Source organism: Pteronotus mesoamericanus, unplaced genomic scaffold, assembly GCF_021234165.1.
Source record: "Pteronotus mesoamericanus isolate MK-2021 breed Mesoamerican mustached bat unplaced genomic scaffold, CSHL_Meso_final scaffold_12, whole genome shotgun sequence".
Classification (NCBI taxonomy): domain Eukaryota; kingdom Metazoa; phylum Chordata; class Mammalia; order Chiroptera; family Mormoopidae; genus Pteronotus; species Pteronotus mesoamericanus.
Window position 1 is genome coordinate 12,696,264 of NW_026555303.1, and position 25,000 is coordinate 12,721,263.

A 25,000-nucleotide genomic window follows, 5' to 3' on the forward strand; every position below is an offset into this window, starting at 1 on the left:
TACCAATTCTACCTAAGAGACTTGAAAAGTTAAGTCCACAGCAAAATCTGTGCACAAATGTTTATAGCAGCTTTATTCATAGTAGCCAAAAAGTGGAAACAACACAAATGTCCATTAACTGGTGAATAGATAAATAAAATGTATTCAGCCATACAATGGAACACTATTTGGCTGTAGAAAGTAATGAAGTTCTGATCCATGCTACAACATGGATGAACCTCAAAAACATTATGCTAAGTGAAAGAAGGCAGACACAAAAGGCCATATACTGTATTATTCCATTTATACAAAATGTCCAGAACAGGCAAATCTGAAGAGAAAGAAAATAGATCAGTTGTTGCCGCAGGCTAGAGGTTTGGAGGAAATGGGGAGTGAATAATAATGGATAGAAAGCTACCTTTCAGGGTAATGAAAATGGTCTTAAATTGATTTCACTAATGGTTGCGCAACTCTGTAATTATACTAAAACTCATTGAATTGTACACTCTAAAGGGTGATTTTTATGACATATAAATTATATCTAAAAAAACTTTAACGAAAGAAAAGATCTGTCTTCAATTTCAGACAGGTTAAGGCTTTCAAGTAACAGGGTCCCAGTCAACTAGATAAGGTGACAGTCCATGGAATTCCCAGATCCTCAAACACAACATGCACAGAATGGAACCTACTGCTTCATTTCCCAAAGTGGCCATGGTGGCCAAAGCCCAAAGTCAGTTTTGACCATGATTTCTACCTCACAAAGACCTAGAGGCACTGGCAGCTATTGCTCCATCTCACAGAAGAGTATCCTTCCACAAGCTTCCTTGTTCACCCTACCTCAGGACTGGGGCCCAGCACCTGACTCCCAGTACCTCCTCCCCTCCACATGATCTACAGCATTCACAGGGGGTTTCGTATAGTCAGATCCACCACTTTGAGAACAACTGTGCAAGGTGGGAAACAATGGCCTGGCATTTGAGAAGTCACTAAAAAGTTGCAAGATGGAAATGGAGGGCTTGAGATGGGGTCTTCCATCCTCATTCTGTTAATATTGAAGTCACAAGTCAAAGGTCAGAGCCCTTAGCTTTCACTGTATTTTGAAATGGAAAGTTGTCAAGAATTTATAATACTCCTCTGCACATACCAACGCCCACAAATCTACAGCCTTCTCCACATGATATTTCTAAAAACCTCCAAGGAGCATGTCATTTCTCAGTCCTGCAACTGGTTTTCTGAATTTCTTAAATACAGGCTTTAGTTTCATTTATACATTGAGGATGCCAAGATTAAGTTTCTTTGTATGTTCCTTTTTTAAGGTTGCTTCTTTGTATATTCCTTTTTTTTTTGTAATGCTCTAAAATTTTAAAACCCCTATCAAAGCGCCTAAACATATCCATTAGGCCAAAGACAAAGAGACAGATGGTATCTTTCTATCAATCTGGGCTGAGGTTCCTGGAGCACAGGTCTCTCTTCTCATTTCCATGTCTCTGCATCTCCTACAACCCTCAGCACAGAGCCTTATCCAGAATGAGCACTAAGGAGCCATTAAATGAGCCCTAGACAATAGAACATAGGGTTCTAGAACAAGACATGCCTACCAGGTTCTAAAACAAAGCCACCTTTCCCACTGCACCTATTGCCAATGATCACACTTGTCTGCTAACTTATGATCACAAACAAAACCCACAAACCTCAATGGATAACCAGCTTGAAGGAAGGTATAGTGTACACAATAGTTCAACTTAAATTACTAGACAGGAAAAAGCAGTTCCTCTTCAGAACTGTACCCCTCTCACATCCTTACCTTAGTATTTTCATACTTTTCAGAGGAGGGATGATAAGGTGGAATAGACCAGCTATATGGAGAATCATCACTATGATTAGAAGATATTCCTTGAGGGGGAAAAGAATAAAGTCATTAAATAAAACATTAACCATCTTTCAATGCCCTCCCCACCCAAAGTTAAAATTTTGTAAACAACTGGGGAAGTATCATCTCCCTTCTTTGGGCCTCAGTTATTTTCTCTATAAAATCTAGAGCTTAGGCCACATGATAAGAAGCCCCATTAAAGCCAACTCTCTCTAGGTTTCTATTTGAATACTAAGCATCTGACCTCCCACTCTCTTAAGCCCTAGCAGTTCATGCTAGGCTCTGAGGTGACTGAGTGAGATAAGCCAGCCTGTTATAGCAACACAGCCCTGCAGAGTCCTTACTGGACTGCCCTATGAAGGAAGTGGCAGAGGCAGTGGCACCACCATGATCCAGTGGGGGGAGGCTCAGAGAAGGTTGGTTCCCTACCCAATTCCAACCAGATATTAGATGAATGAGCCTGGACTCCAATCTATGCCTTAGAACTCCAGGTTCAGTGCTCATTCATGAAGCATAAATCCACCCCTAAGCTCAGTAGCTAACATCCTATTTGGAAAGACAAAATAACAAGGTGTGAAACCAAGGAATGGCTGCCAGCTATCTAGAGAATAAAAGTGCTGTGTTAAGTGGGGGAGGCCCAAGGCACAGAGGTGATGTGGGTCCAGTGATGGTTGGCAGTGAGGGCTTCTAGGTGTCAGCAAGGCTTGCACAGGAAGTGCTACCTATGGAGTAAGCCAGAAGGAACAGAGAGGGGAGCACAGTCAGAACCAGGGGAGAGAGAGCATCACTAACACACTGGCACATTGAGGGACAGTAGGTGGAGGGCTCATCAGCACAGTAAGTCCAGTGGATAGAGCACAGGCCACTGGCAGACTTGGATTCAAATCCTGGCACTGCCCCTTAGTACTTATGCAATCTTGGGCAAGCCATTTGACCTCCATGGGCCTCAATTTTCTCCTCAGGAGATGATGACTATGATAAAAACCCACCTTGTGTGGTGTTGAGAGGATTAAAGGAGCAGCCAGCACAATAAGTGGCACATACCTAACATTTACTCAATGGTAACTGCTGTCATCCTTGACAGGTTCTTCCCTGACAGAACAAGGTCTTGAGAACAAAGACCCAGCTCAAAAATGTGTTTCCACAAGGACTATAGGCAAAGTTTTTGTTCTTTGGCTAACACCCAGTACTTACAGCCTGATCCCAAAATCTAAACATCCAGAGATAGGCCAAGCAACACCACTCAGGCCTTGTCTGGCCTACCTTCTTGAAACATGATCTCCCCTCTGCCAGGTTTCTTCCTCTCCCCAAAACTGTCTTTTCCTTCCAGCTATACTCAGACAAGGGGTATCATAATATGAGTACTGACTGCAGAAAGTTCTCTTAATGGTTGGCTTTTGGTTGCACACCATGATTCCTAACAGATTCACCTTCAAAACTGGGCCCAACTTAGCCCAACCATAAGGTACTCTTAACCTGGACTGGCCAGCTGGGTTCCAGAGAAAGGCTGCTGATCCTGTCAATGTAAGCAGTGAGCAAAAAGAAAGCTACTGAAAATATTCAAGTCATAGCCCCTAATAAGCACTGTGGTCCATAAAGAGTTTGGGTTTTCAGTGCACTTTCACACTCCTGAACTACCAGCATTGGGACACTCCCCTAGAAGGTAATAAAGGCAGCTATGACTCCAGCTTCCCAGAGAAGGAATCTGAGACTCAGAGGATAAATGATTTGCTCAAGGTCAACTCCATAGCTAAGAAGTGGCAGAGCTGAGACTGGAACCCAGGGGCCCTGATCCCTGGTGGCACTACCATCAACAGTTTGCCCTACCTCCAGAGATGTTCATCGCAGCTGTATGTGTGACAGCAAAGACCTGAAAACAACCTGGACTAAAATATAGTACATCGGTATGTTAGATTACTGTATTGTTATTTAAAAAACAAAACACTTTGTATAAAGAGTAACTAAAGGGAAAAATTTTATGTTGAAAATCACAATATAAATTATATATACAGAAATATCTCCAATCAGAAAAAATAGTATGCCCAGAAGAGGGTGGACATTAAATACAGCTCCCGGCAGGATGCTGTGATTAGAAGTAATTTACATTTAGTTTATACTTTCCCTTTTTTCCAACTTCTTGTCAAATAACAATGCAATTCTTCTGTAAGTTAAAAAGAAGTCTTAGAGTTAGTCTGTGCTTCAGCATTCTCGTTTTGGCATTAAAGAGAGTCAGGTTATCAGAGGGTGTTGAAGGCCAGAAATGGCAGCCCCTGGCACCCTATAGGTTCTGGATACCAGCTTATACTGCTTTTACTGACCTAATTCATAGACCTTAAGCAGCAACTATTTTCTTGGAAAAGGCAGCAACAACAGCTGGCCACATGGGACATCCTTAAATCCCTAACTTTACTAACAGGGACCCTGGGGTACAGAGGTATAGAGAGAGAACCTCACCCAACATTGTCACCTCCCCAATCAGTGCACTTCCTTTCTACCCCATGAGCCAAGAGAATCAAACGGCACCATGGCTAATTTCTGAAAGGAAGAAAAACTCCTACCCCTTTTCACTTTAGGTGAGAACATGAAGCCAGGTCAAGATTTTGCAAAAAGCAAGCAGTGAATGATTCAGTGTCTACGCAGCCTCATAAGGTCTCTGCAAAGACAGCCCCAACCCCAGAACAGGATCCCCTGTGCTTGGGCACGAAACAAAAAAGAACTCAGACTTTAGACAGCAAGTAGTACCAGGATGAAAGACTTTTCCAACCGACATGGTCACGTAGCCATTCTCCTTGAAGTACTGGGGGATGGTGGAGAAGTTTCCAGCCTGTACTCTCCAGTAGGAGTTGAAGTCATACAGGCGTGTGGTGTCAGGTCTCCTCCCGGTAAGGAACGACACGCGGCTTGGGGCACACACTGCTTGCTGTTAGGGAGAAGAAGCAGAGGGAAACACCATCAGAGAAAAATAGTCTGGGAGCCAAATTGTAACCAGGGAACCTCCAGAGTCCTCCGCAAACAGCTTGGCAGCTGAGTCATGCAGATCTAAAAGCTAAACAGTGGGATTTGGGTCTCATCCAGTCACCAAAAATGTCTCCTGGGAAAGAGAGAGAAAGAGCTCAGCCCCTGAAACCAGCAGATGATTGTGTCCTCCTCCTACACAATACTGTCTCACAGGTGCACAGAGCATGCAACGACCCTGGGTGTGGCCCTGTGAGGGGGTTCAGGAAGGAGTGCCGTCATGGCAAGCTGGCTGGCACTTGCTCAAGGATAGTTGGCAGGTCTGAGGATAACATTCTGCAGCACCCCTTCCTTCTCAGCCCCAGGCAACCCCCTCTTGGGGAAATAAAGCTGGTCAGGACCATCCTGAGGATAGTATCCCTTGAAAACACAGTCTTCCTTATCAGTAGACAATCAGGCTATGTCAATGCCATTTTCCAGATGGCGCTTCCCTCTAATAGAGATGCCTGGCACAATCAGTGCCATCTAACAACTGCTGAGGCAAGCTCCCCCCACTCGCTTCTCAGTATACAAGACACACATCCACACCTAAAGGACCCCAGACATACCTGGGCAAAAGCATTCTGGAAGAGGAGGCTGTGGGATGCCAGTTGGTCGATGTTTGGGGACTTTATAAGTTTGTCCCCATAACAGCCCAAGGAGAGGCGCAGGTCGTCCACGATGATTAGGAGGACATTCAGAGCATCTGCATCGGAGGGTGGGGCTTCAGTGAGATAACCTGCTCTGACACTGAACCCCCACTCATGGTAGGTGCTAGGGTACTGAAAGGCCCAAGGCTGTATCCTACACCCTGAAAACCCAGCTAACAAAGCCAGGGATGGTGGGAGTGGATAAAGAGAGGAGGCCCCAGTTCTAGGTGGCAGGGTTAGGCTATGGCCATAGCCTCAAGCCTGGATGAGGAAGGGAAAGAGGAAGAGATCAAGGGAGAGAGAAGGAGAGGGAGGGAAGTATAGAGGAAAGGAAAGAAGAATTTAGGGAGGGAGGGAAGTGTGGATAGAGGGAAGAAAGGATGTACGTAGTGAGGGAAGAATGGAGGGCAGCTGGGAGGAAAAAAGGGAGACCAACAATCTGGGCAGGGAGAGACACAAGCATCACCTTTGGCATTGTTGCCCCGCGCCGCGGACCCGAGAGAAGCGCAGGAGCCCAGGACCAGGCTTAGCCAGAGCAGACCCCGGTCCCGCGGCGGCATTTCCGACTCTGAGCAGCCGCTCCACGGCGACGGTGACAGGCCGCCGCGAAAGGGTAGAGCCTCAGCCGCTGTTGCCGAGGCCTCACGCTGCAGGATAGGGCCTCTGGATCCACAGGCCTGGGCACCGCCGGAACGCAACCGCGCCTGCGCGTTTCGTCCCCGCCCCACTTCTAGGAGGCGGGGCCCGGTAGCGAGGGAGGTCTTTGTGAGCTAATCCTCTCTGGATAGCTGCTGCCGGGAGTCTTTCCAGGTGTTTCCAAAGAGTGGAGATGCAACTCTGTTCTTAATCAGCAGTGTCCTGCCTCTTTGCCCTTGCTTGTTCTATGCTTCTCACCTGGAGGCCCTTTTCTTTCTCTCTCCTCTCTATAAAAGTAACTTCCCCACCAACCACACCAAGTGCCATTCGCCGTGAGTGAGGTCCTTTGAGAACCAGGCCTCCTGACCCCATTTCCAATGAATTTGTTCAACAAACACTAAGTACCACAGGTATGTATGCCAAACACCATTGGGAGCTTAGAAGTTCTAAGTCCCTGCCCTTGTGGAGTTTGCAGATAGTAAGTAACCAAATAAACATAGTGGCAGTGGACATGAATCGTCTGGAGGGGAGTTGTTGCTTGTTGTTTTTTGTGGAAGTGGTCAGTAAAGTGCCATTTGAACAAAATCTCCAAGGAAGTGAGGAAACAAGCTATGTGGATATCAGTAAGAAGCATGATCCAGGCAGAGGAAGCAACCGTTGTGTGGAGCATGCTTGACAGTGCTAAGAGAACCACAGAGCCAAAGTGTGGCCAGCTGGTGACATGAGATAGGAGTAAAGGTCATAACTTCCTAACAGAAAACATTTACTGTCTGCCTGGGACTGAAGGTTGGGAAAGGACATCATAGTCCCTATCATCATTCTGACTCAGCCCAACTTCCCCATGAAATAACCTAACACAATGCCAAGTGGAATGGAGATCTTTTTTGCATGAAGAAATATGTAAATATTAATATTGTTATTGAGTGTCCTTATGACCCAGGCAACATGCTAATTTTCTCCTCACAGCAATACTATGAGCTAGATGCTGTGATCATTCCCATTTTACAAATCCAAAAATTAAACCCCAAGAGGCTGAATCACTTGACCAAGGACACACAGCCATGAAGCAGAGGAGCAAGGTGGCTCTCAGTGAGAGGTGTGCTTCCTCAAGTGATAGCCAAAGCATGGTTATGGCCTGTGGCCTTCTGCCACTGCTGCTGCACTTGCTTTTCTGTTTCTTCAGGCTCCAGAATGTGTTGCTGTTCACACTGGAGCCTGGATGGTGTCCCCCTGGGAAGGGCCAACCTCTGCCAGCATTCCTGACTCGACTCAAGGGCCCTAAAAGAAGCTAGCCAAACAATGGAATGGTACCTATGATACACTGTTGACAATGCATGTTTCCCTAAAGCTAACAGGAATCAAGCCCTAGATCCACCACACACGGATAAAACAGGCACCACCTGAGGAGGACTTGAATCCTGTTGCTGTGGTTGATGCTGAAAGGAAAAGCTGGACCTGCACTCCAGAAGGAGGTTTGAAACTTTTCTTTTGGAAAAGGACAGCGATCCTCAATGCAAAATAATAATGTTCCTTTTACTTTACTTATGTACATGCAAAGTTAGGGACTATTAGCTGCCAGATGCTGAGTTAGAGTATGGTCTTACACAATGAGAAAAGAAAACAAGGATTGAAAGCAAGTTATAGTTATTTCTGAACAAGTAAAGGTATATAGAAGTTTTGTGAAAGTTGTAGAAGGTGTGTAGAAAGTTGTAGAGGCTACAGGATGTTATGAAACTTTTAAAACTGAAAGAAAAGAAACCTTAATGCTTGGGCGCAATTATACTTTGCTTGATTTGTTCTTTGCTTACTTTCTTATGGAGACTTCGTTTAAACTCTGTTGTTTTGTGTAAATAAGGAATCTTCTGTCTCTACTGTTTGGCCATTGGGACCTAGTAGAAGTCATCTGTGAGACCAGTTGGAGAGAATGCCTCTGCCATTTGGGAGCTAGGAAGGGTCATTTGGTGTTAAGCAGAGGAGCAAGGTGGCTCTCAGTGAGAGATGTGCTTCCTCAAGCGATAGCCAGGAAGCTCCTGAGAGGAAGGCAAGAGAGCATGTCTTTGCCATGAGACTGGATATCAACAGGATATCATAGAGACCATTCCATTGTTTGGCCAGATTCTTTTAGGGGCCTTGAGTCAGGAATGCTGGCAGAGGCTGGCCCATCCCAGGGGGACACCATCCAGACTCCAGTGTGAACAGCAACACATTCTGGAGCCTGAAACAGCAAAGCAAGTGCAGCAGCAGTGGCAGCATACCACAGGCCATAACCATTGGTGAGAGGTAATGTATCTACCAAGAGACTAGTGGATGCACTGGTAGGCAAGAGAGTGCTTCTACCATTGGGGCTTTGTGCCATTATATGCTGATGGGCATACCAGGTAGGGGTGAGAAGTCATGTCTCTGCCAGGAGACCAGTGGTCATACTGTAAGTGAGGGAATGCCTCTACCATTGGGGCTTTGGGCCATTTGGGACCCGAAAAAGGTTGTCTATGTGACAAGTTAGTGTGACCGGAGGGTATGAGACAAGATCCTAAGACTGGTTCTAGTGCCCCCTCTCTTGAAACTCTGTGTTTGCTTTGGTTTCAGAAGGAAATTGAGGTTTCCCAGGGAGAGTTAAAGGTTCACATCAAGTGGAAAGTAAACAATGAAAGGTATAAGGCATGGAAGTGCAATCTTGGTGGACATTGGAAGGACAAGCATTTTCCTTCACACTTTGTATTTTTCTCCCTACCTGAGCCCTCCAGAATTTGATATTCTGAACATGGTATAAAGTTTCTTTGCATAAAACTGATAAGACCAGTTTCCAATAGTGGTTTTGTTAATGAAGACTTTGAAATGCCATGCCTGAAGGAGGCATGCCTGGATTCTAGTTGTTAACAGAAGGCCTTCAGGAACTGATAGTGACTTTCAAGCTAACAAAAAGCCCACCGGAGAAGTGGCCTGGTACTGAGGTTAGTCGTGTGGTTCCTTGCAGTCTTTCCAGGGAAGGAACAAAGGTTGCTATCCTGAAAAATTGCAAGGAGGAACCTTAAGATACTTTGGGAACTTCGAGAACTTGAGGAATATAGGTACTGTAGGCAAACCCATATGACAGTTGTGTGGCTTGGCTTCTGTGTCGTGAAGGATTTATTAAAACTCAATCTAAAGGTTCCTTGTGTGAGTTCCAGCAAAGCAGATTCAAAGAACCTATGTAATCAGTCATTGCTCTTGTTGTGTTTATGCAAATGAGTGGGCAAAAATTAAAACTGAACTTAATGCAGTCCCTTTAGTGACAATGAGGCTGACCTTAAGGAGAAAAATCATGTTTCAAGAAAAATCACAAAGCTCAGTGGTAGACTTCAGACTCTAATACAGCTAACTGTATTCAAAGTTTTGTTTTCACTTAGAAGTTGAACTGGGTTTGTGACAACAGGAAGAATTTGTCAGGTTGTCACTGCTTAATATTACTCCAGCAAAAGCCTTGCAACTGAATGTCTTCTCAAAAGGCAGCCTCATGGACTCAGAGACTGATTTTGGGTTGTTATGTGAATTAACCTGTATGTTCTTCCTTCTGTTTTCATAAGGCATACGCCTATGATATCATTACATGAGTGTTTACACTGTTTAGTCCTTATTTGAGAAGCCCATCAGCATTGCCACCTCCTGAGACCCAATGGTTTGAATGGACTGAGTTGTTGAGTTTGTCAAGTATGGGGCAGTCTGTCAGCTTCACTTAAAACTGCTTTCCTTTTCTGCCCTAATGGTTTAGACAGAAAGGGCCTAGAAGTGTTAAAGGGGGAATCCTAGAATATTCCCCTCAGCACAAGTATAGTGGGCAAAAGGGCTTCAGATAGGTGTGACACACTTAGCACACTTTCCTCCAAGGAAGCCACTCTTTCTTAATGTGGGACACTGTAGAATTGGACCATACATTTGTCATTTAGTTTTTATTGTTCTGATTGTGCCTTCTAACCCTCTTGCTGAATTTGTCACCTCCAGAATACACCAAGGATGCCAACTTGTCCAGCAATGCTATCCTTTAGACATTGTTCACGCTGCTTCCCGGGGACAGCCAACTGACCTGGATTTTGCAAGATCCTTCTCCCTCATGTGACCCCCCCTTTCTATTAGGGATCTCTGGACCAGGGCATAGGTAGGACTATAGCTATGGCTGGCAGGAAGTAGCTACAGAAGAAGGAGACCTTTGTCCACTTGTCTTCGTAAGATTACAAAGATACAGAAGTGTTAAAGGGGGAAATTGATAAAGAGAGATTTGATGAGATCACAGGGGAGAAGTAGGGAAGGGCCATAGGAGGGGGGTTACCCAAGGCAATGAATGGTAAACAGTTTAGGATGGGATTGGCTGAGAAGCTGAACACCTCCAGAGCGCATGGAATTATGAGCCAGAAGATTTAAAATAAAAAGAGGGCAGATACTGGCTCTTGGGCTCTCTTTCTGAGGATGCCTGGATGATTGTGCTGCAGCTGCCTGTGTTTCCCAAAGGATGGTATTTTCAATGGATTTTGGGTGGGAGAAGAAACTCTGGCACAGCCTAGAATCCGGCTGGCCTGGTGGGGGTGGCAGGGTTATTCTTCTTTGGATGTTCTATAGGGGATGGGCTCTGAGGCAGAAGCCTGCCATTCTTCCAAATTTGTGTAGCTTTTGTATCTTATGTTGTTTTAGTTTGTAAACTAATCCTATAGAAAGAAGATAAATAAAATCTAATGGGGGAATGACAGAGGAACTCAGGAGCTAAAGATTTTAGCCTTAACTAATAGGCTTAAGTGACTAAAGCTGTAAATAGGTAAAGAGGTTCACCTTATTTGATAGGCTGAAGTGACTAATGCAGTTGAAGGCTATTACTCCAAAATTGTGTAGCTTTGAATAAAGATGCCTTTCCTTTATCACCAAACCTTAGCCTCGGGAATTTTGCCTAGACGGTGGCAGCAGGCAACAGGACCCAACTTGCTGTTTGGTAACAGCAATGGCGACCCACACTCTGCCAGGCCTTAGGGTGGGCCAGCCCCAGCCAAGGGCCCAAGCTGTGAGGCTTCAGGTGACTTGTCACTTGTCCCTCCTCATCCTGACACTTCCCTTGTATTTGTGGATGCTCATGGTCTTGCCCTTCTCAAAATTATGGCCTTAATGTCTCAGGAAAGTCTGAGACCAATGTCAATAAGGACTCCAGTGTATGTTTAAAAAATTGTTCTTACTCTTATTTCCTCTTTTCTTGGCATCTGTAAATACTTTCTCATAACAATAGGTTATGAGCTTGTAAACTAAGGACCTAATTATATACTCGTCCTTATCAAAAAGCCATTAAGAAAAAATAATTCAGTATACCCTGGGGTTGACAAAAGCAGAGAATGAGGTAAAAGTCACACAGTTCCTGCTTCTAAAAATGCCTGCAGTTCTTTTATACACTGAATGTGAGGAATACATGAGGGATAAGGAGGCAAACTGGTCCATGCTTGCCACCCTCCCCGAGGAGAGCACAGTATGTGGGAAGGAAGGGCAGAAGCAAAACCTGATCACTGTAACACAGGCAGACTTTTGATTTGTTAAAAAGAAGAGTTTCCCCAAAAGAAGCAATTGATGTGAAGACAAATTCACCTGATCCAACACTGATTCAAACATGTCTGACATGTTCTGAGGTGTTAGAGTCCACCAAGACGGGGCAGCTGGAAAGCCTGTTCTGAAAAAGAGCCAGGCCTCTAATGACAGATATGACAGATGAAAGACCAGACATGCTGTCTCATCTGTTTTTCTGGGAGAATTTAGATTTGAATAAAGGTGAACAACTAGTATTCACTGACAGCTGTGGCAGATACACCCTAAAGTGATCCCAAATTAGCCACGCCCTTGGAAAATCCCCTCTCTTTTGGTGTGGATGAAATATGTGCTTCTAATCAATAGAATATAGTGAAAGTGAGACAGGATATCACTTCGGTGGCTAAATTACGATAGAGATATGAGTCCATCTTGCTAGCAAACCCTAGAGAGATTCCCTTGCTGATCTTTGAAAAGCCATATTGTAACTGCTCATAAAGAGAGCCACATGGCAAGGGACTGTGGATGGCCTTAAAGACCTGAGGGCAGGCCAAGAGCCAGTAAGAAGCCGAGAACTTGGTCCTAGAACCACAAGGAAATGGATTCAGCCAAAAACCACATGAGCTTGACAGAGAACTTCAAACTCCAGAAGGGAATGCAGCCTGGCCAACCCTTCAAATGCAATCTTGTGAGACCCTGAGCAAAGGATCCAGCTAAGATGTTCCTGGACTCTTGGCCCAAAATCTGTGAGCTAATAAATGTGTATTGTTTTCAACTGCTAAATTTGTAGTAACTTGTTATACAGCAATAGAAAATGAACACAACAATCTTAGTCACTCATAACATGAATAGACATTTGACCCCAAAGTCAGATACCTTCCTAGAGTCACCTAACAAAACTCAGATAGATGTGGAAGTGGCTTCTTAATGGTTATGAAAGTGCCAATGCCACAAAGGAGTTCATGAGCAGGTTTGAATTGTTCCACAGAAACTATACCCATTAAGACCAATCCACAAGCTCCCCCAGGGTATATGATGGCTACACAATTCTGGAGAGAAAGGACAGCCTCTCTGTCCTCAATCTAACTGTGGCCATAATCAAAGAAAAGGTTGAGGGAAAAGGGGATGTTTTCAAGTTTCTGACAAAGCCCAAGAAGTCACAGATACGAATGAACTTGAACTTGCAGGGCAAATGGAGGGGCTTAAAAGGTGAAATGCAGAAGTAGAGGGAGATGATGATGCAGGAGAAGTGAAAGCAAAAGCAAAGACTGACTTTTTGGACACATAATCCAAATTAAGGAACACAAAGCAGCAGTCATTGCTATAGACACCCTAGATTTGAATAACTCCCACTTTTGAATTTCAAAGATATTTTTTCAAAGTACTTAAACACCCCAACTAACCAGAAGATGAAATTCCCTCCTAAATATCAGGAGCATTCACACAGTAGCTTCAATTCATTGAGCAATTTTTAAGCTTAGTTTCACTAAGCACCAAAATATTTGGCTGAGAGCATCATAAGCTCAGGCCTCTAATTTCTTAAGATTGGTACTGCTCTGTAGCTCAGAGCCTACATGAGATTTGAGAGGGACATAAAAAGCAAACAGTCCCAATCTTGCTATATAAAATATATAAGAGCAAATGTTAAATATGTTTCTGGAAAATTAAGGAAATAATGATTAGTTACACTTCCAGTCTAAGTCAATGAACTAGATATATGCTTTTATTGTCTGTTATGAATTGGATTCATCAGAAGCCTGAAACTATAGCAGAGTTAAGTGTGCAGGAGAATATTTATTAGGGAGTGCTTTTGAGAGAAATATCCAGGGAAAGGATGGAAAGGGAGCAAGATTAGACAGATGGATCAGATGAGCTGTGATACAGGCTTTGGCTAATCCCCATAGGGCAGTCTAGAGCTAGAATAGCCCTTCAGAGTTGTCTTTAGTTAGGCTGAGATGGTCAGATAGTTATATATCACCTTGATAAGTCATTAAATGTGGCTACACTAGGAGGGGTCTGATCTTTGGAAAGCAGGCTTTCTGCAGGTGAGGCAAGCAACAAACAGGCAGAAAATACTAAAGAGGAGCCCTCTCAGCAATGGGGGCAAGAAGGCCTTCATTGAAAGGGGGTTTAGGTGGTGCATCTCTGTGTTCATCACTCTTCATTCAAAATAATCATGAACAAACAAAAATAATACAACATGACAGGAAGAATGAATGAGAGAAGATGCTCAAATTCATTAGTTATTAGGGAAATTCAAATCAAAACCACAGTGAGGTAGCACTTCTCACCCATTAAAATGACTATTATCAAACAACATTAAAAACACATGTGTTGGTGAAGATGTGGAGAAGCTGCAGGCCCCATACATTGCTAGTGGAAATGTAAAATGATTCAACTGCTGTGTAAAACAATTTCTCAGTTCCTCAAAAAGTTAAACGTAGAATTACCACATGGCTCAGTAGTTCTGCTCTTGGATATATACCTGAAAGAATTAAAAACAGGTATTCAAACAAATACATGTACAGATATGTTCATAGCAGTACTATTCTCAATTGCCAAAAGTGCAACTAGCCAAAATGTCCAACAACAGACAAATATATAAACAAAGTATGATGTATACTTACACACACTGGAATATTATGCAGCCATAAAAAAGAATTAAGTACTGACACATGCTACAACATAGATGACTATTGAAAGCATCATGCTAATTGAAAGAAGTCAGGCATAAATGTCACATATAGTGTATGCTTCCATTTATATAAAATATTCAGACATGGGAAAGATGGCGGAGGAGTGAAAGGGAGTCAGGCTGACCTCCTCCCAAAACCAAACTGGAATTGCAACTAAATAATGGAGTAATCACCTGGAAAGCAGTGGAGCGATAGTGGGAGAGGAGCCTTGGTGCCGCGGACAGTGGATTCGACTCTCGCACATCCCAACAGGTGAGAATTGCGGTGGAGGCTCAAGAGGGTGGGCTGGGTGCGCACGGGCACTGGCACCAGAGGGACATTGAAACGGCCAGTTAGCTCCCCCCAAGAAGAAGGGGGTCTGAATCATAAATAGGGATCCCTAAACTACAGCAGCTAAAGCCAAGAAAATACAGACAAAACGCAACCCCAAAAAGCTTAGGGGCGCTCTCTGCCAGAGACAGGTGGCTAGGGATGCAAAAAGACATTTAAAGGGCAAATGCAAAAGTTGCAGCGGCAGCCACCCTCCTTGATCTCTGGGTAGAGGCGGCAGCAGGGTGGGCTGGTGCCTGGGAAAAGACTGGTGAGGAAAACTTTGTGAAGAGAACTGACACGGTGGCCGGTGGAGCCCGAGTGATAACGCACCTCCCACTCTGCAGCTACCATCTCGCTCAGGCATAAGGGAATCAATTAACCTGCCTTTTGTGCGCTCCACACACAGATTGTACGCCCGTGAGCTGCGGGGCTGAGTGCAGACTGGCTGGGAGAGCCTTGAGGAGAGACTGGAGACAGAGGCGTTGGGGAAAGAACGGGAGGAGGAACCAGGGAGTCCCGACTCCCTCCCCGTTCGGTAGTCTCCATTGTGGGCTGGAAAGGCGCGACCCCAAAGAGGCAGAAGCAGGGTGCGCATGAACCAGACAGCCTGCGATTGAAACGCAGCCCGCACAGGGGTTGGATCCCTGGCCAAAGGGGTCACAGAACTGCCCAGAGGCCCCTGAGGGGAGACTAAAAACGGAGGCATTGGGGAAAGAATGGGAGGAGGAACCGAGGAGACCCGACTCCTTCTCCTTGCCATAGTCTCCATTGCGCGGGAAGAGGCCACACACCCAAAGAGCCAAAAGCTGAAAACCAAACATAGACACCCCCCAAAACACCCAGAGCAGTCGCGCACACACGCCGAGTGACTGGCGAGGGTTGGCGAGGGTGTGTGTGACCCACGCGGGCTGGCGAACGCTTGCACCTGCCGGCAAGGCCTCACACAGACTGGCACCCATACAGCCTCCGAGGGAGTGCACAGAGGGGCAAGGGCAGGCGTGAATTGACCTACCAGCCGCGATCGCGGAGCGGCCCACAAAATAAGTAGAGCTGCCCAGAGTCCCTGGAGGAGAGACCAGAAACAGGATTAACCGGAGAGTCCTAGAGCTGATTTCCTCCCATTTCCATACTCCCCATTTGGCGAGGGCAAGCAACGCACCCAAAGAGCCAAAAGCGGGGAAAACACACAATAGAAGACCCTAAACTGACCAGTGCCACGAAGCTCGCATGCCAGGGAGGCAAGATGAGTACGGGAGGTCGCGAATAAACCCCCTGGTCTGGGGCAAGCACATGCGAGCCCAGGCAGGTGGGGGACCCTGCCGCGCTGGGAACACGCTCAAGGAGCCCACGTGAGAGCGCAGAGAGATCCCAAAAAATAGCTCAGCCCTGACTGAAGGGGTCACAGAGCTGCTCCAAGCAGGAGTCAGACACAGGCCTTAGACTCCTGAAAGACTCAAACAAACAACCCAAGGCTGTATAGGGTCAACAACTGATATCATCAGAGGCAAGCCCAGAAGGAAAGTAAAGGACAAAATTACTTAACAGACTCTCACAAAAATGGGAAGAAAAAGAAGTTCCCCTCAAATGAGTGGAAAAGGGGACACCCCACAGAGAGAGCTAAATGAAATAGAGGCAAGGGAATTATCAGATACGGAATTCAAAACAATCGTTCTAAGTAAGCTCAATAAGCTCAGCCAGCTCAAAGAGAACTGTGAGAAACTGCAGAGAAACTATCAGGATCTTACAGCAAACTACATCAGCCTGGAAAAGGACATAGAAACTATCAAGAAGACACAAGAGGATACGAAGAATACCATTTCTGAATTGAAGAACACAGTAGAAGGAATCCAAAGCAGGCTGGATGAAGCTGAGGATCAAATCAGTGAGATGGAGGACAAGGTAGAAAAAAGCTCCCAGAAAGAACAAGAAATGGAAAAACGGCTCAAAAAGAATGAAGAAGCATTTAGGGAAATGCAGGACAAACTGAAATGCAATAGTATCCGTATAATAGGGATACCAGAAGGAGAAGAAGAGGAGCAAGGAATAGAGAACCTCCTCAAAAAAGTAATGATGGAAAATTTCCCTGTTTGAGGAGAGAAAGGCTTTCATGGATCCAGGAGGCACAGAGGACCCGACTTAAGAGGGACCCAAGGAGGTCCACTCCAAGACACATCATCATTGAAATGGCAAATGTCAAAGACAAAGAGAGAATCCTCAAGGCAGCAAGGGAGAAGGAGAAAGTAACATACAAGGGGGCCCCGCTACGCCTAGGAGCTGACTTCTCAACAGAAACACTACAAGCCAGAAGGGAATGGCAACGAATATTCCAAGCCATGAAAAACAAGGGCCTAGGCCAAGGCTGCTCTCTCCAGCTATGCTCTCCATTAAAATAGAAGGGGAAATATGGAGTTTCCCAGACAACAGAAGACTAAAAGAATACATCTCTACCAAATGAGCACTCGAAGATATGCTAAAGGGACTGGTTTAAGCAGATGAAGGAAAAGAATGAGAGAGAGAGAGGAACACAGGTACAAAGAGAAAAGATGAGTAAGTTTCTATCAGTAATATCTCTCAATGTGAATGGACTAAATGCCCCAATCAAAAGACACAGGGTAGCTGAATGGATAAGAAAACATGACCCACACATATGCTGCCTACAAGAGACCCACCTCAGAGCAAAAGACCTACAGAGATGGAAAGTAAAGGGATGGAAAATAATATTCCAAGCAAATGGACATGAGAAAAAGGCTGGCGTTGCCATACTTGTATCAGACAAAGTAGATTTCAAAGCAAAGGCCATAAAGAGAGACCAAGAGGGGCACTTTATCATACTTAAAGGAAGAATCTATCAAGAAGACATCAACATTGTAAACTTATATGCTCCCAATATAGGAGCCCCCAAGTTTATAAGGAAATTGTTGGATGACTTCAAAAAGGATATGACTGCAACACACTGATCGTAGGGAATTTCAACACCCCACTGTCAAAAATGGACAGATCTTCCAAACAAAACATTAATAAAGATATTGTGGCGCTGAATGACACACTGAATCAAAGAGACTTAACTGACATATATAGAACCTTACACCCCAAAGAAGAAAAATACACATTCTTTTCAAATGCTCATGGCAGTTTTTCAAAGATAGACCACATGATAGGACACAAAGCAAGCCTCAGCAAATTCAGGAAAATTGAAATAATACAAAACTTTTTCTCAGACCACAAGGCCTTGAAACTCGAAATCAACCTCAAAGGGAAACTTCAAAAACTTGCAAATTCATGGAGACTGAACAGTACACTATTAAACAATGAATCGGCCAATAATGAGATAAGAGAAGAAATCAAAAAATTTCTGGAAACAAATGAAAATGAACAGACAACTGTCCAAAACCTATGGGACACAGCAAAGGCGGTCCTGAGAGGGAAGTTCATAGCAATACAGGCTTACCTAAAAAAGATAGAAACATTTCAAATAAAAGACCTAACACTACAACTTCAAGAACTGGAGAAACAACAACAAATAAATCCCAGAGCAAGTAGAAGGAAGGAAATAGTCAAGATTAGAGCCGAACTGAATGACATAGAAACCAAAAGAACAATTCAGAGGATCAACCAATCCAGAAGCTGGTTCTTAGAAAAGATTAATAAAATTGACAAGCCATTAAGCAGACTCATCAAGACAAAGAGGGAGAGGACCCAAATTAATACTATCAGAAATGAAAGAGGAGAAATAACAACTGATATCACAGAAATACAAATGATCATCAGAAACTATTATGAACAATTATATGCCAAGAAATTTGAAAATCTTGATGAAATGGACAAATTTTTAGAAAAGTATAATCTTCCAACACTGAAGGAGGAAGAAAGAGAAAGCTTGAACAGACCGATAACAGCTGGGGAAATTGAAACAGTAATCAAGAAACTCCCGGCACACAAAAGCCCAGGGCCAGAAGGTTTCCCAGGAGAATTTTACAAAACATTTAAGGAAGAGCTAACCCCTGTCCTTCTCAGACTATTCCAAAAAATTGAAGAGGAGGGAAGACACCCAGACTCCTTCTATGAGGCCAGCATCACCCTGATCCCAAAACCAGATAAAGACTACAAAGAAAGAAAACTACAGGCCAATTTCGCTGATGAACATAGATGCTAAAATCCTCAACAAAATATTGGCAAACCGCAGCCAGCAAAACATTCAAAAGATTATCCACCACGTTTAAGTGGGATTCATCCCAGGGATGCAGGGATGGTTCAATATACGAAAATCAGTAAACGTGATACATCACATCAATAAAAGAAAAGACAAAAACCACATGATCATCTCGATAGATGCAGAAAAAGCATTTGACAAGGTACAGCTCCCATTTATGATCAAAACGCTTAGCAAAATGGGAATAAATGGGGCATTCCTCAACATAATAAAGGCCATATATGAAAAACCTACAGCTAATATCATACTCAACGGGCAAAAACTGAAAGCTTTCCCACTAAGATCGGGAACACGACAAGGATGTCCGCTCTCACCGCTTCTTTTCAACATCGTATTGGAAGTCCTAGCCACAGCGGTCAGACAAGAGAAAGAGATAAAAGGCATCCAATTAGGAAAGGAGGAAGTAAAACTACCATTGTTTGCAGATGACATGAAAGTGTACATAGAGAACCCTGTAGACCCTACCAAAAAACTCCTCAACCTAATAAGTGAATTTGGCAAAACAGCAGGATACAAAGTCAACATTCAGAAATCAAAGGCGTTTTTGTACACCAGTAATGCAATAGAAGAAGAAGAAATCAGAAAAAATATACCATTCGATATAGCACGAAAAAAGATAAAGTACCTAGGGATAAATTTAACCAAAGACACAAAAGACCTGTATGCAGAAAACTATACAACATTGAAAAAAGAAATTAAGGAAGACACAAATAAATGGAAGCATATACTGTGCTCATGGATTGGAAGAATTAATATCCTCAAAATGTCCATACTACCCAAAGCAATTTATAGATTCAACGCAATCCCTATTAAGATACCAATGACGTATTTCACAGCAATAGAACAGACATTTCAAAAATTTATATGGAACCATAAACGACCCCGAATAGCCGCAGCAATTTTGAGAAAGAAACACAAAGTAGGAGGGATCACAATACCGGACATCAAACTCTACTACAAAGCCACCATACTGAAAACAATCTGGTACTGGCACAAGAACAGACCCATAGACCAGTGGAACAGAATAGAAAGCCCAGAAAGAAGCCCAGGTCTCTATGGACATCTAATATTCGACAAAGGGGGCAGAAGCATAAAATGGAGCAATAACAGCCTCTTCAACAAATGGTGTTGGGAGAGCTTGACGGCTACATGCAAAAAATAGAAATTGGATCATCAGCTGACACCATACACAAAAATAAACTCAAGATGGATAAAGATTTAAATATAAGTCGCAACACCATCAAAGTCCTCGAGGAGAACATTGGCAGGAAACTCTCAGATATCCCACGCAGCAATTTTTTCACTGATATGTCTCCTAAAGCAAGGGACATAAAGGAAAGAATAAACAAGTGGGACCTCATCAAAATAAGAAGCTTCTGCACAGCAAAAGAAAACATCAGCAAAATGAAAAGGGAGCCAACTGTATGGGAAAATATATTTGCTAATGATACATCAGATAGAGGTTTGAACTCCAAGATATATAAAGAACTCACTCGACTCCACTCCAAGAAGACAAACGATCCAATCAAAAAATGGGGAAAGGACCTGGGCTGATGCTTTTCTAAGGAGGAGATACAGAGGGCCCAGAGGCATTTGAAAGGATGCTCAGCATCACTAGCCATCAGAGAAATGCAGATCAAAACCACCATGAGGTACCACCTCACAACGGTCAGAATGGCCATCATAAACAGATCCACAAACAGCAGGTGCTGGCGAGGCTGTGGAGAAAAGGGAACCCTAGTCCACTGTTGGTGGGAATGCAGACTGGTGCAGCCACTATGGAAAGCAGTGTGGAATTTCCTCAAAAATATGAAAATGGAACTGCCTTTTGATCCAGCGATTCCACTGCTGGGACTATACCCTGAGAACACCAAAACGCCAATACAAAATAACCTATGCACCCCAATGTTCATAGCAGCACAATTTACAATAGCCAAGTCTTGGAAGCAACCTAAATGCCCACCAGTAGATGATTGGATCAAAAAGTTATGGTACGTATACACAATGGAGTACTACGCAGCAGAAAGAAAAAAAGAACTACTAAACTTCGCAACAGCATGGATGGAACTGGAGAGCATCATGCTAAGCGAAATAAGCCAGGGGGCAAAAGACAAATACCATACGATCTCACCTATAAGCGGAACCTAACCAACAATGCAAAGATGCAAGTAAAATATGACCAGCAACACTGAAAGGAAAAGAAATCAACAGAGACAAGAGAGGGGGGGGGGGGGCAGGGAAAGGGAAGGGAAGGGGAAAGTCAAGGAACATATAGCAAGGACTCATGGACAAAACCAAAGGGGAAGAGCTGAGGGAGGGAAGGTGGGAGGGGGCAAGGGAAAGAGGTGGGCGGGAGGCAGAGACAAATGTATTTAAAAAGTAAATAAATAAAAAATAAATTAAAAAAAATAAAAACAAATAAAAAAATAATAAAATATTCAGAGTAGGTAAATCTATAGAGACAGATCACAGATTGTTGGTTGCCAGAGATCAACCAACCCGAAAAGCTTAGGGAGGGCTCTCTGCCAGAGACAGGTGGCTGGGGATGCAAAGAGACACTTAAAGGGCCAACGCAAAAATTGCAGCGGCAGCCGCCCTCCTTGAACTCTGGGTAGAGGCGGCAGCAGAGTGGGCTGGTGCCTAGGAAAAGATTGGTGAGGAAAACTTTGTGAAGAGAACTGAGATGGCCGCAGGTGGAGCCCCGGTGATAATGAACCTCCCACTCTGCAGTGTGCGCACCACACACTGCTTCTGTGCATATGAGCTAGGGGACTAAGTGCAGACTGGCTGGGAGAGCCCTGAGGAAAGACTGGAGACGGAAGCGTTGGGGTAAGAACGGAGGGAGGAACCGGGGAGTCCCGACTCGCTCCCCATTCTGTAGTCTCCATTCTGGGCAGGGAAAGTGCACCGCAAAAGAGGCAGAAGCGGGGCACGCACAATCCAGACTTCCAGCGATTGAAACGCAGTCCGCACAGGTGATGGATCCCTGGCCGAAGGGGACACAGAACTGCCCAGCGACGCCTGAGGAGAGACTGGAAACGGAGGCGTTGGGGAAAGAACGGGAGGAGGAACTGGGGAGTCCCGACTCCTTCTCCTTTCCCTAGTCTCCACTGTGCGGGAAAAGGACACACCCCCAAAGAGCCAAAAGCTGAAAAGCACACAACAGAGAGCCCAAAACCACCAAGTGCAGGCGCGCACACTTGCGCCGCGTGGCCGGCAAGGGTTGGCGAGTGTGTGTGTGGACCCGCGCAGGCTGGTGAGGGCTTGCGCGGGCTGGCAAGGCCTCCCACAGGTTGGCACCAATGGGGCCTGTGAGGGAGTGCACAGATCAGTGAGAGCAGGTGTAAATCGACCGGCAAGGGCCACGAGTGCAGAGCAGTCCGCAGAAAGAGTGGATCCCGGGCTGAAGGGGTCACAGAGCTGCCCAGAGTCCCTGGAGGAGAGACTGGACACAGGATTAACCGGAGAGTCCTGGAGCTGAATTCCTCCCATTTCCATAGTCTCCATTTGGCGAGGGCAGGCAATGTATCGAAAGAGCCAAAAGCTGAGAAAGCACAAAATAGAAGACCCTAAACGGACCAATGTCAGGGTGCCCGCAGGCCTGGGAGGCCAGACGAGTACACGAGGTCCCGAAGAAGCCCCCTGGGCTGGGGCAACCACGCGCGAGCCCAAGCGGGTAGGGGATCCTGTCGGGCCTGGGAGCGCAATCAAGGAGCCAGCATGAGAGACAGAGAGATCCACAGAAATACTGGATCCTTGGCCAAAGGGGTCACAGAGCTTCCCCAAGCAGGAGTCAGACACAGGCAGTAGACTCCCGGAAGGCTCAAACAAACGACCCAAGGCCATATACGGTCAACAACTGACATCATCAGAGACAGGCCTGGAAAGAAAAGTAAAGGGAAAAATAAATAAATAAATAAATAAATAAATAAATAAATAAATAAATAAATAAATAAATAAATAAAAAGACCTGCCTACTACCATAGAAGTTGAATCCACAAAGTCAGGAAATCTAGACGGCCCAATTGAAGCAGAAGCAAAAATAAGTAAATTACTTAACACACTCTCACAGAAATGGGAAGAAAATGAAGTTCCCCCCAAATGAGTGGAAAAGGGGACTCCCCAAAGAGACAGCTAAATGAAATAGAGGCAAGGGAACTATCAGATATTGAATTCAAAACAATGGTTCTAAGGAAGCTCAATGAGCTCAGCCAGATCAAAGATAACTAAGAGAAACTGCAGAGAAACTATCAGGATCTTACAACAAACTATAGCAACCTGGAAAAGGACATAGAAACTCTCAAGAAGACACAAGAGGATATGAAGAATACCATTTCTGAATTGAAGAACACAGTAGAAGGAATCCAAAGCAGGCTGGATAAAGCCGAGGATCGAATCAGTGAGATGGAAGAAAAGGTAGAAAGAAGCTCCCAGAAAAAAAACAAAAAATGGAAAAAAGACTCAAAAAGAATCAAGACGCATTTAGGCAAATGCAGGACAACCTGAAACACAATAACATCCGTATAATAGGGATCCCAGAAGGAAAAGAAGAGGAGCAAGGGATACAGAACCTCCTTGAAAAAGTAACGATGGAAAATTTCCCCATTTTGAGGAGAGAAAGGGTCTCATGGATCCAGGAGGCACAGAGGACCCCACTCAAGAAGGACCCAAGGAGGTCCACTCCAAGACACATCATCATTAAAATGGCAACTATCAAAGACAAAGAGAGAATCCTCAAGACAGCAAGGGAGAAGGATAAAGTAACATACAAGGGGGCTCCAATTCGGCTAGGAGCTGACTTCTCAACAGAAACACAACAAGCCAGAAGGGAATGGCAACAAATATTCCAAGTAATGAAAATCAAGGGCATACAACCAAGGCTGCTCTACCCAGCAAGGCTCTCAATTAAAATAGAAGAGGAAATAAGGAGTTACGCAAACAAAAGTAACATAAAAGAATACATCGCTACCAAACCAGCACTCCAAGATATGCTAAAGGGACTGGTTTAAGAAGATGAAGGAAAAGAGTGAGAAAGAGAAAAACACAGGTACAAAGAGAAAAAAAGGAATGTTTCTATCAGTAATATCTCTCAATGTGAATGGACTAAATGCCCCAATCAAAAGACACAGGGTAGCTGAATGGATAAGAAAACATGACCCACACATATGCTGCCTCCAAGAGACCAACCTCAGAGCAAGAGACCTACACACATTGAAAGTAGAGGGATGGAAAAAATATTCCAAGCAAATGGGCAAGAGAAAAATGCCAGGGTTGGCATACTTGTATCAGACAAAGGAGATTTCAAAACAAAGGCCATAAAAAGAGACCCAGAGGGGCACTTTATAATTCTTAAAGGAAGACTCTATCAAAGACATCAACATTGTAAACATATATGCTCCCAAAATAGGAGCCCCCAAGTTTATAAAGAAATTGTTGGACGACTTCAAAAAAGATATAGACAGCAACACACTGATAGTAGGGGATTTCAACACCCCACTGTCAAAAATGGACAGATCTTGCAAACAAAACATTAATAAAGATATTGTGCAGCTGAATGACACACTGAATCAAATAGACTCAACTGACATAGATAGAACCTTACATCCCAAAGAAGAAAAATACACATTCTTTTCAAATGCTCATGGCATTTTTTCAAAGATAGACCACATGATAGGACACAAAACAAGCCTCAGCAAATTCAGGAAAATTGAAATAATACCAATCTTTTTCTAGGACCACAAGGGTTTTAACTAGAAATCAACCTCAAAGAGAAACTTCAAAAACTTGCAAACTCATGGAGACTGAAGAGTAGACTATTGAACAATCAATTGGTCAATAACGAGATAAGAGAAGAAATCAAAAAGTTTCTGGAAACAAATGAAAATGAACAGACAACTGTCCAAAACCTATGGGACACAGCAAAGGCGGTCCTGAGAGGGAAGTTCATAGCAATACAGGGTTACCTAAAAAAGATAGAAACATTTCAAATAAAAGACCTAACACTACAACTTGAAGAATTCAGAAACAACAACATTTGAATCCCAGAGCAAGTAAAAGAAAGGAAATAATCAAGATTACAGCAGAACTGAATGACATAGAGACGAAAAGAACAGTTCAAAGAATC

General features: G+C 44.2%; 1 protein-coding gene across 3 annotated transcripts in view; it reads right to left on the minus strand.

The window, feature by feature from the left end:
• Positions 1–25,000, minus strand: part of IDS (iduronate 2-sulfatase) — a 75,810-nt gene that overhangs the window by 41,975 nt on the left and 8,835 nt on the right. The window contains exons 1-4 of one of the 3 annotated variants that reach the window (XM_054587928.1): positions 5,960–6,187; positions 5,413–5,549; positions 4,592–4,769; positions 1,784–1,872 (exon numbers count right to left, since the gene is read on the minus strand). In XM_054587928.1, coding sequence (XP_054443903.1) covers positions 1,784–1,872; positions 4,592–4,769; positions 5,413–5,549; positions 5,960–6,053 — 498 coding nt within the window. In that variant the 5' untranslated portion in view covers positions 6,054–6,187. Of the gene's footprint in view, positions 1–1,783; positions 1,873–4,591; positions 4,770–5,412; positions 5,550–5,959; positions 6,188–25,000 lie in introns of those variants that run through there. The other 2 variants (XM_054587926.1, XM_054587927.1) reach the window with 2 other exon arrangements.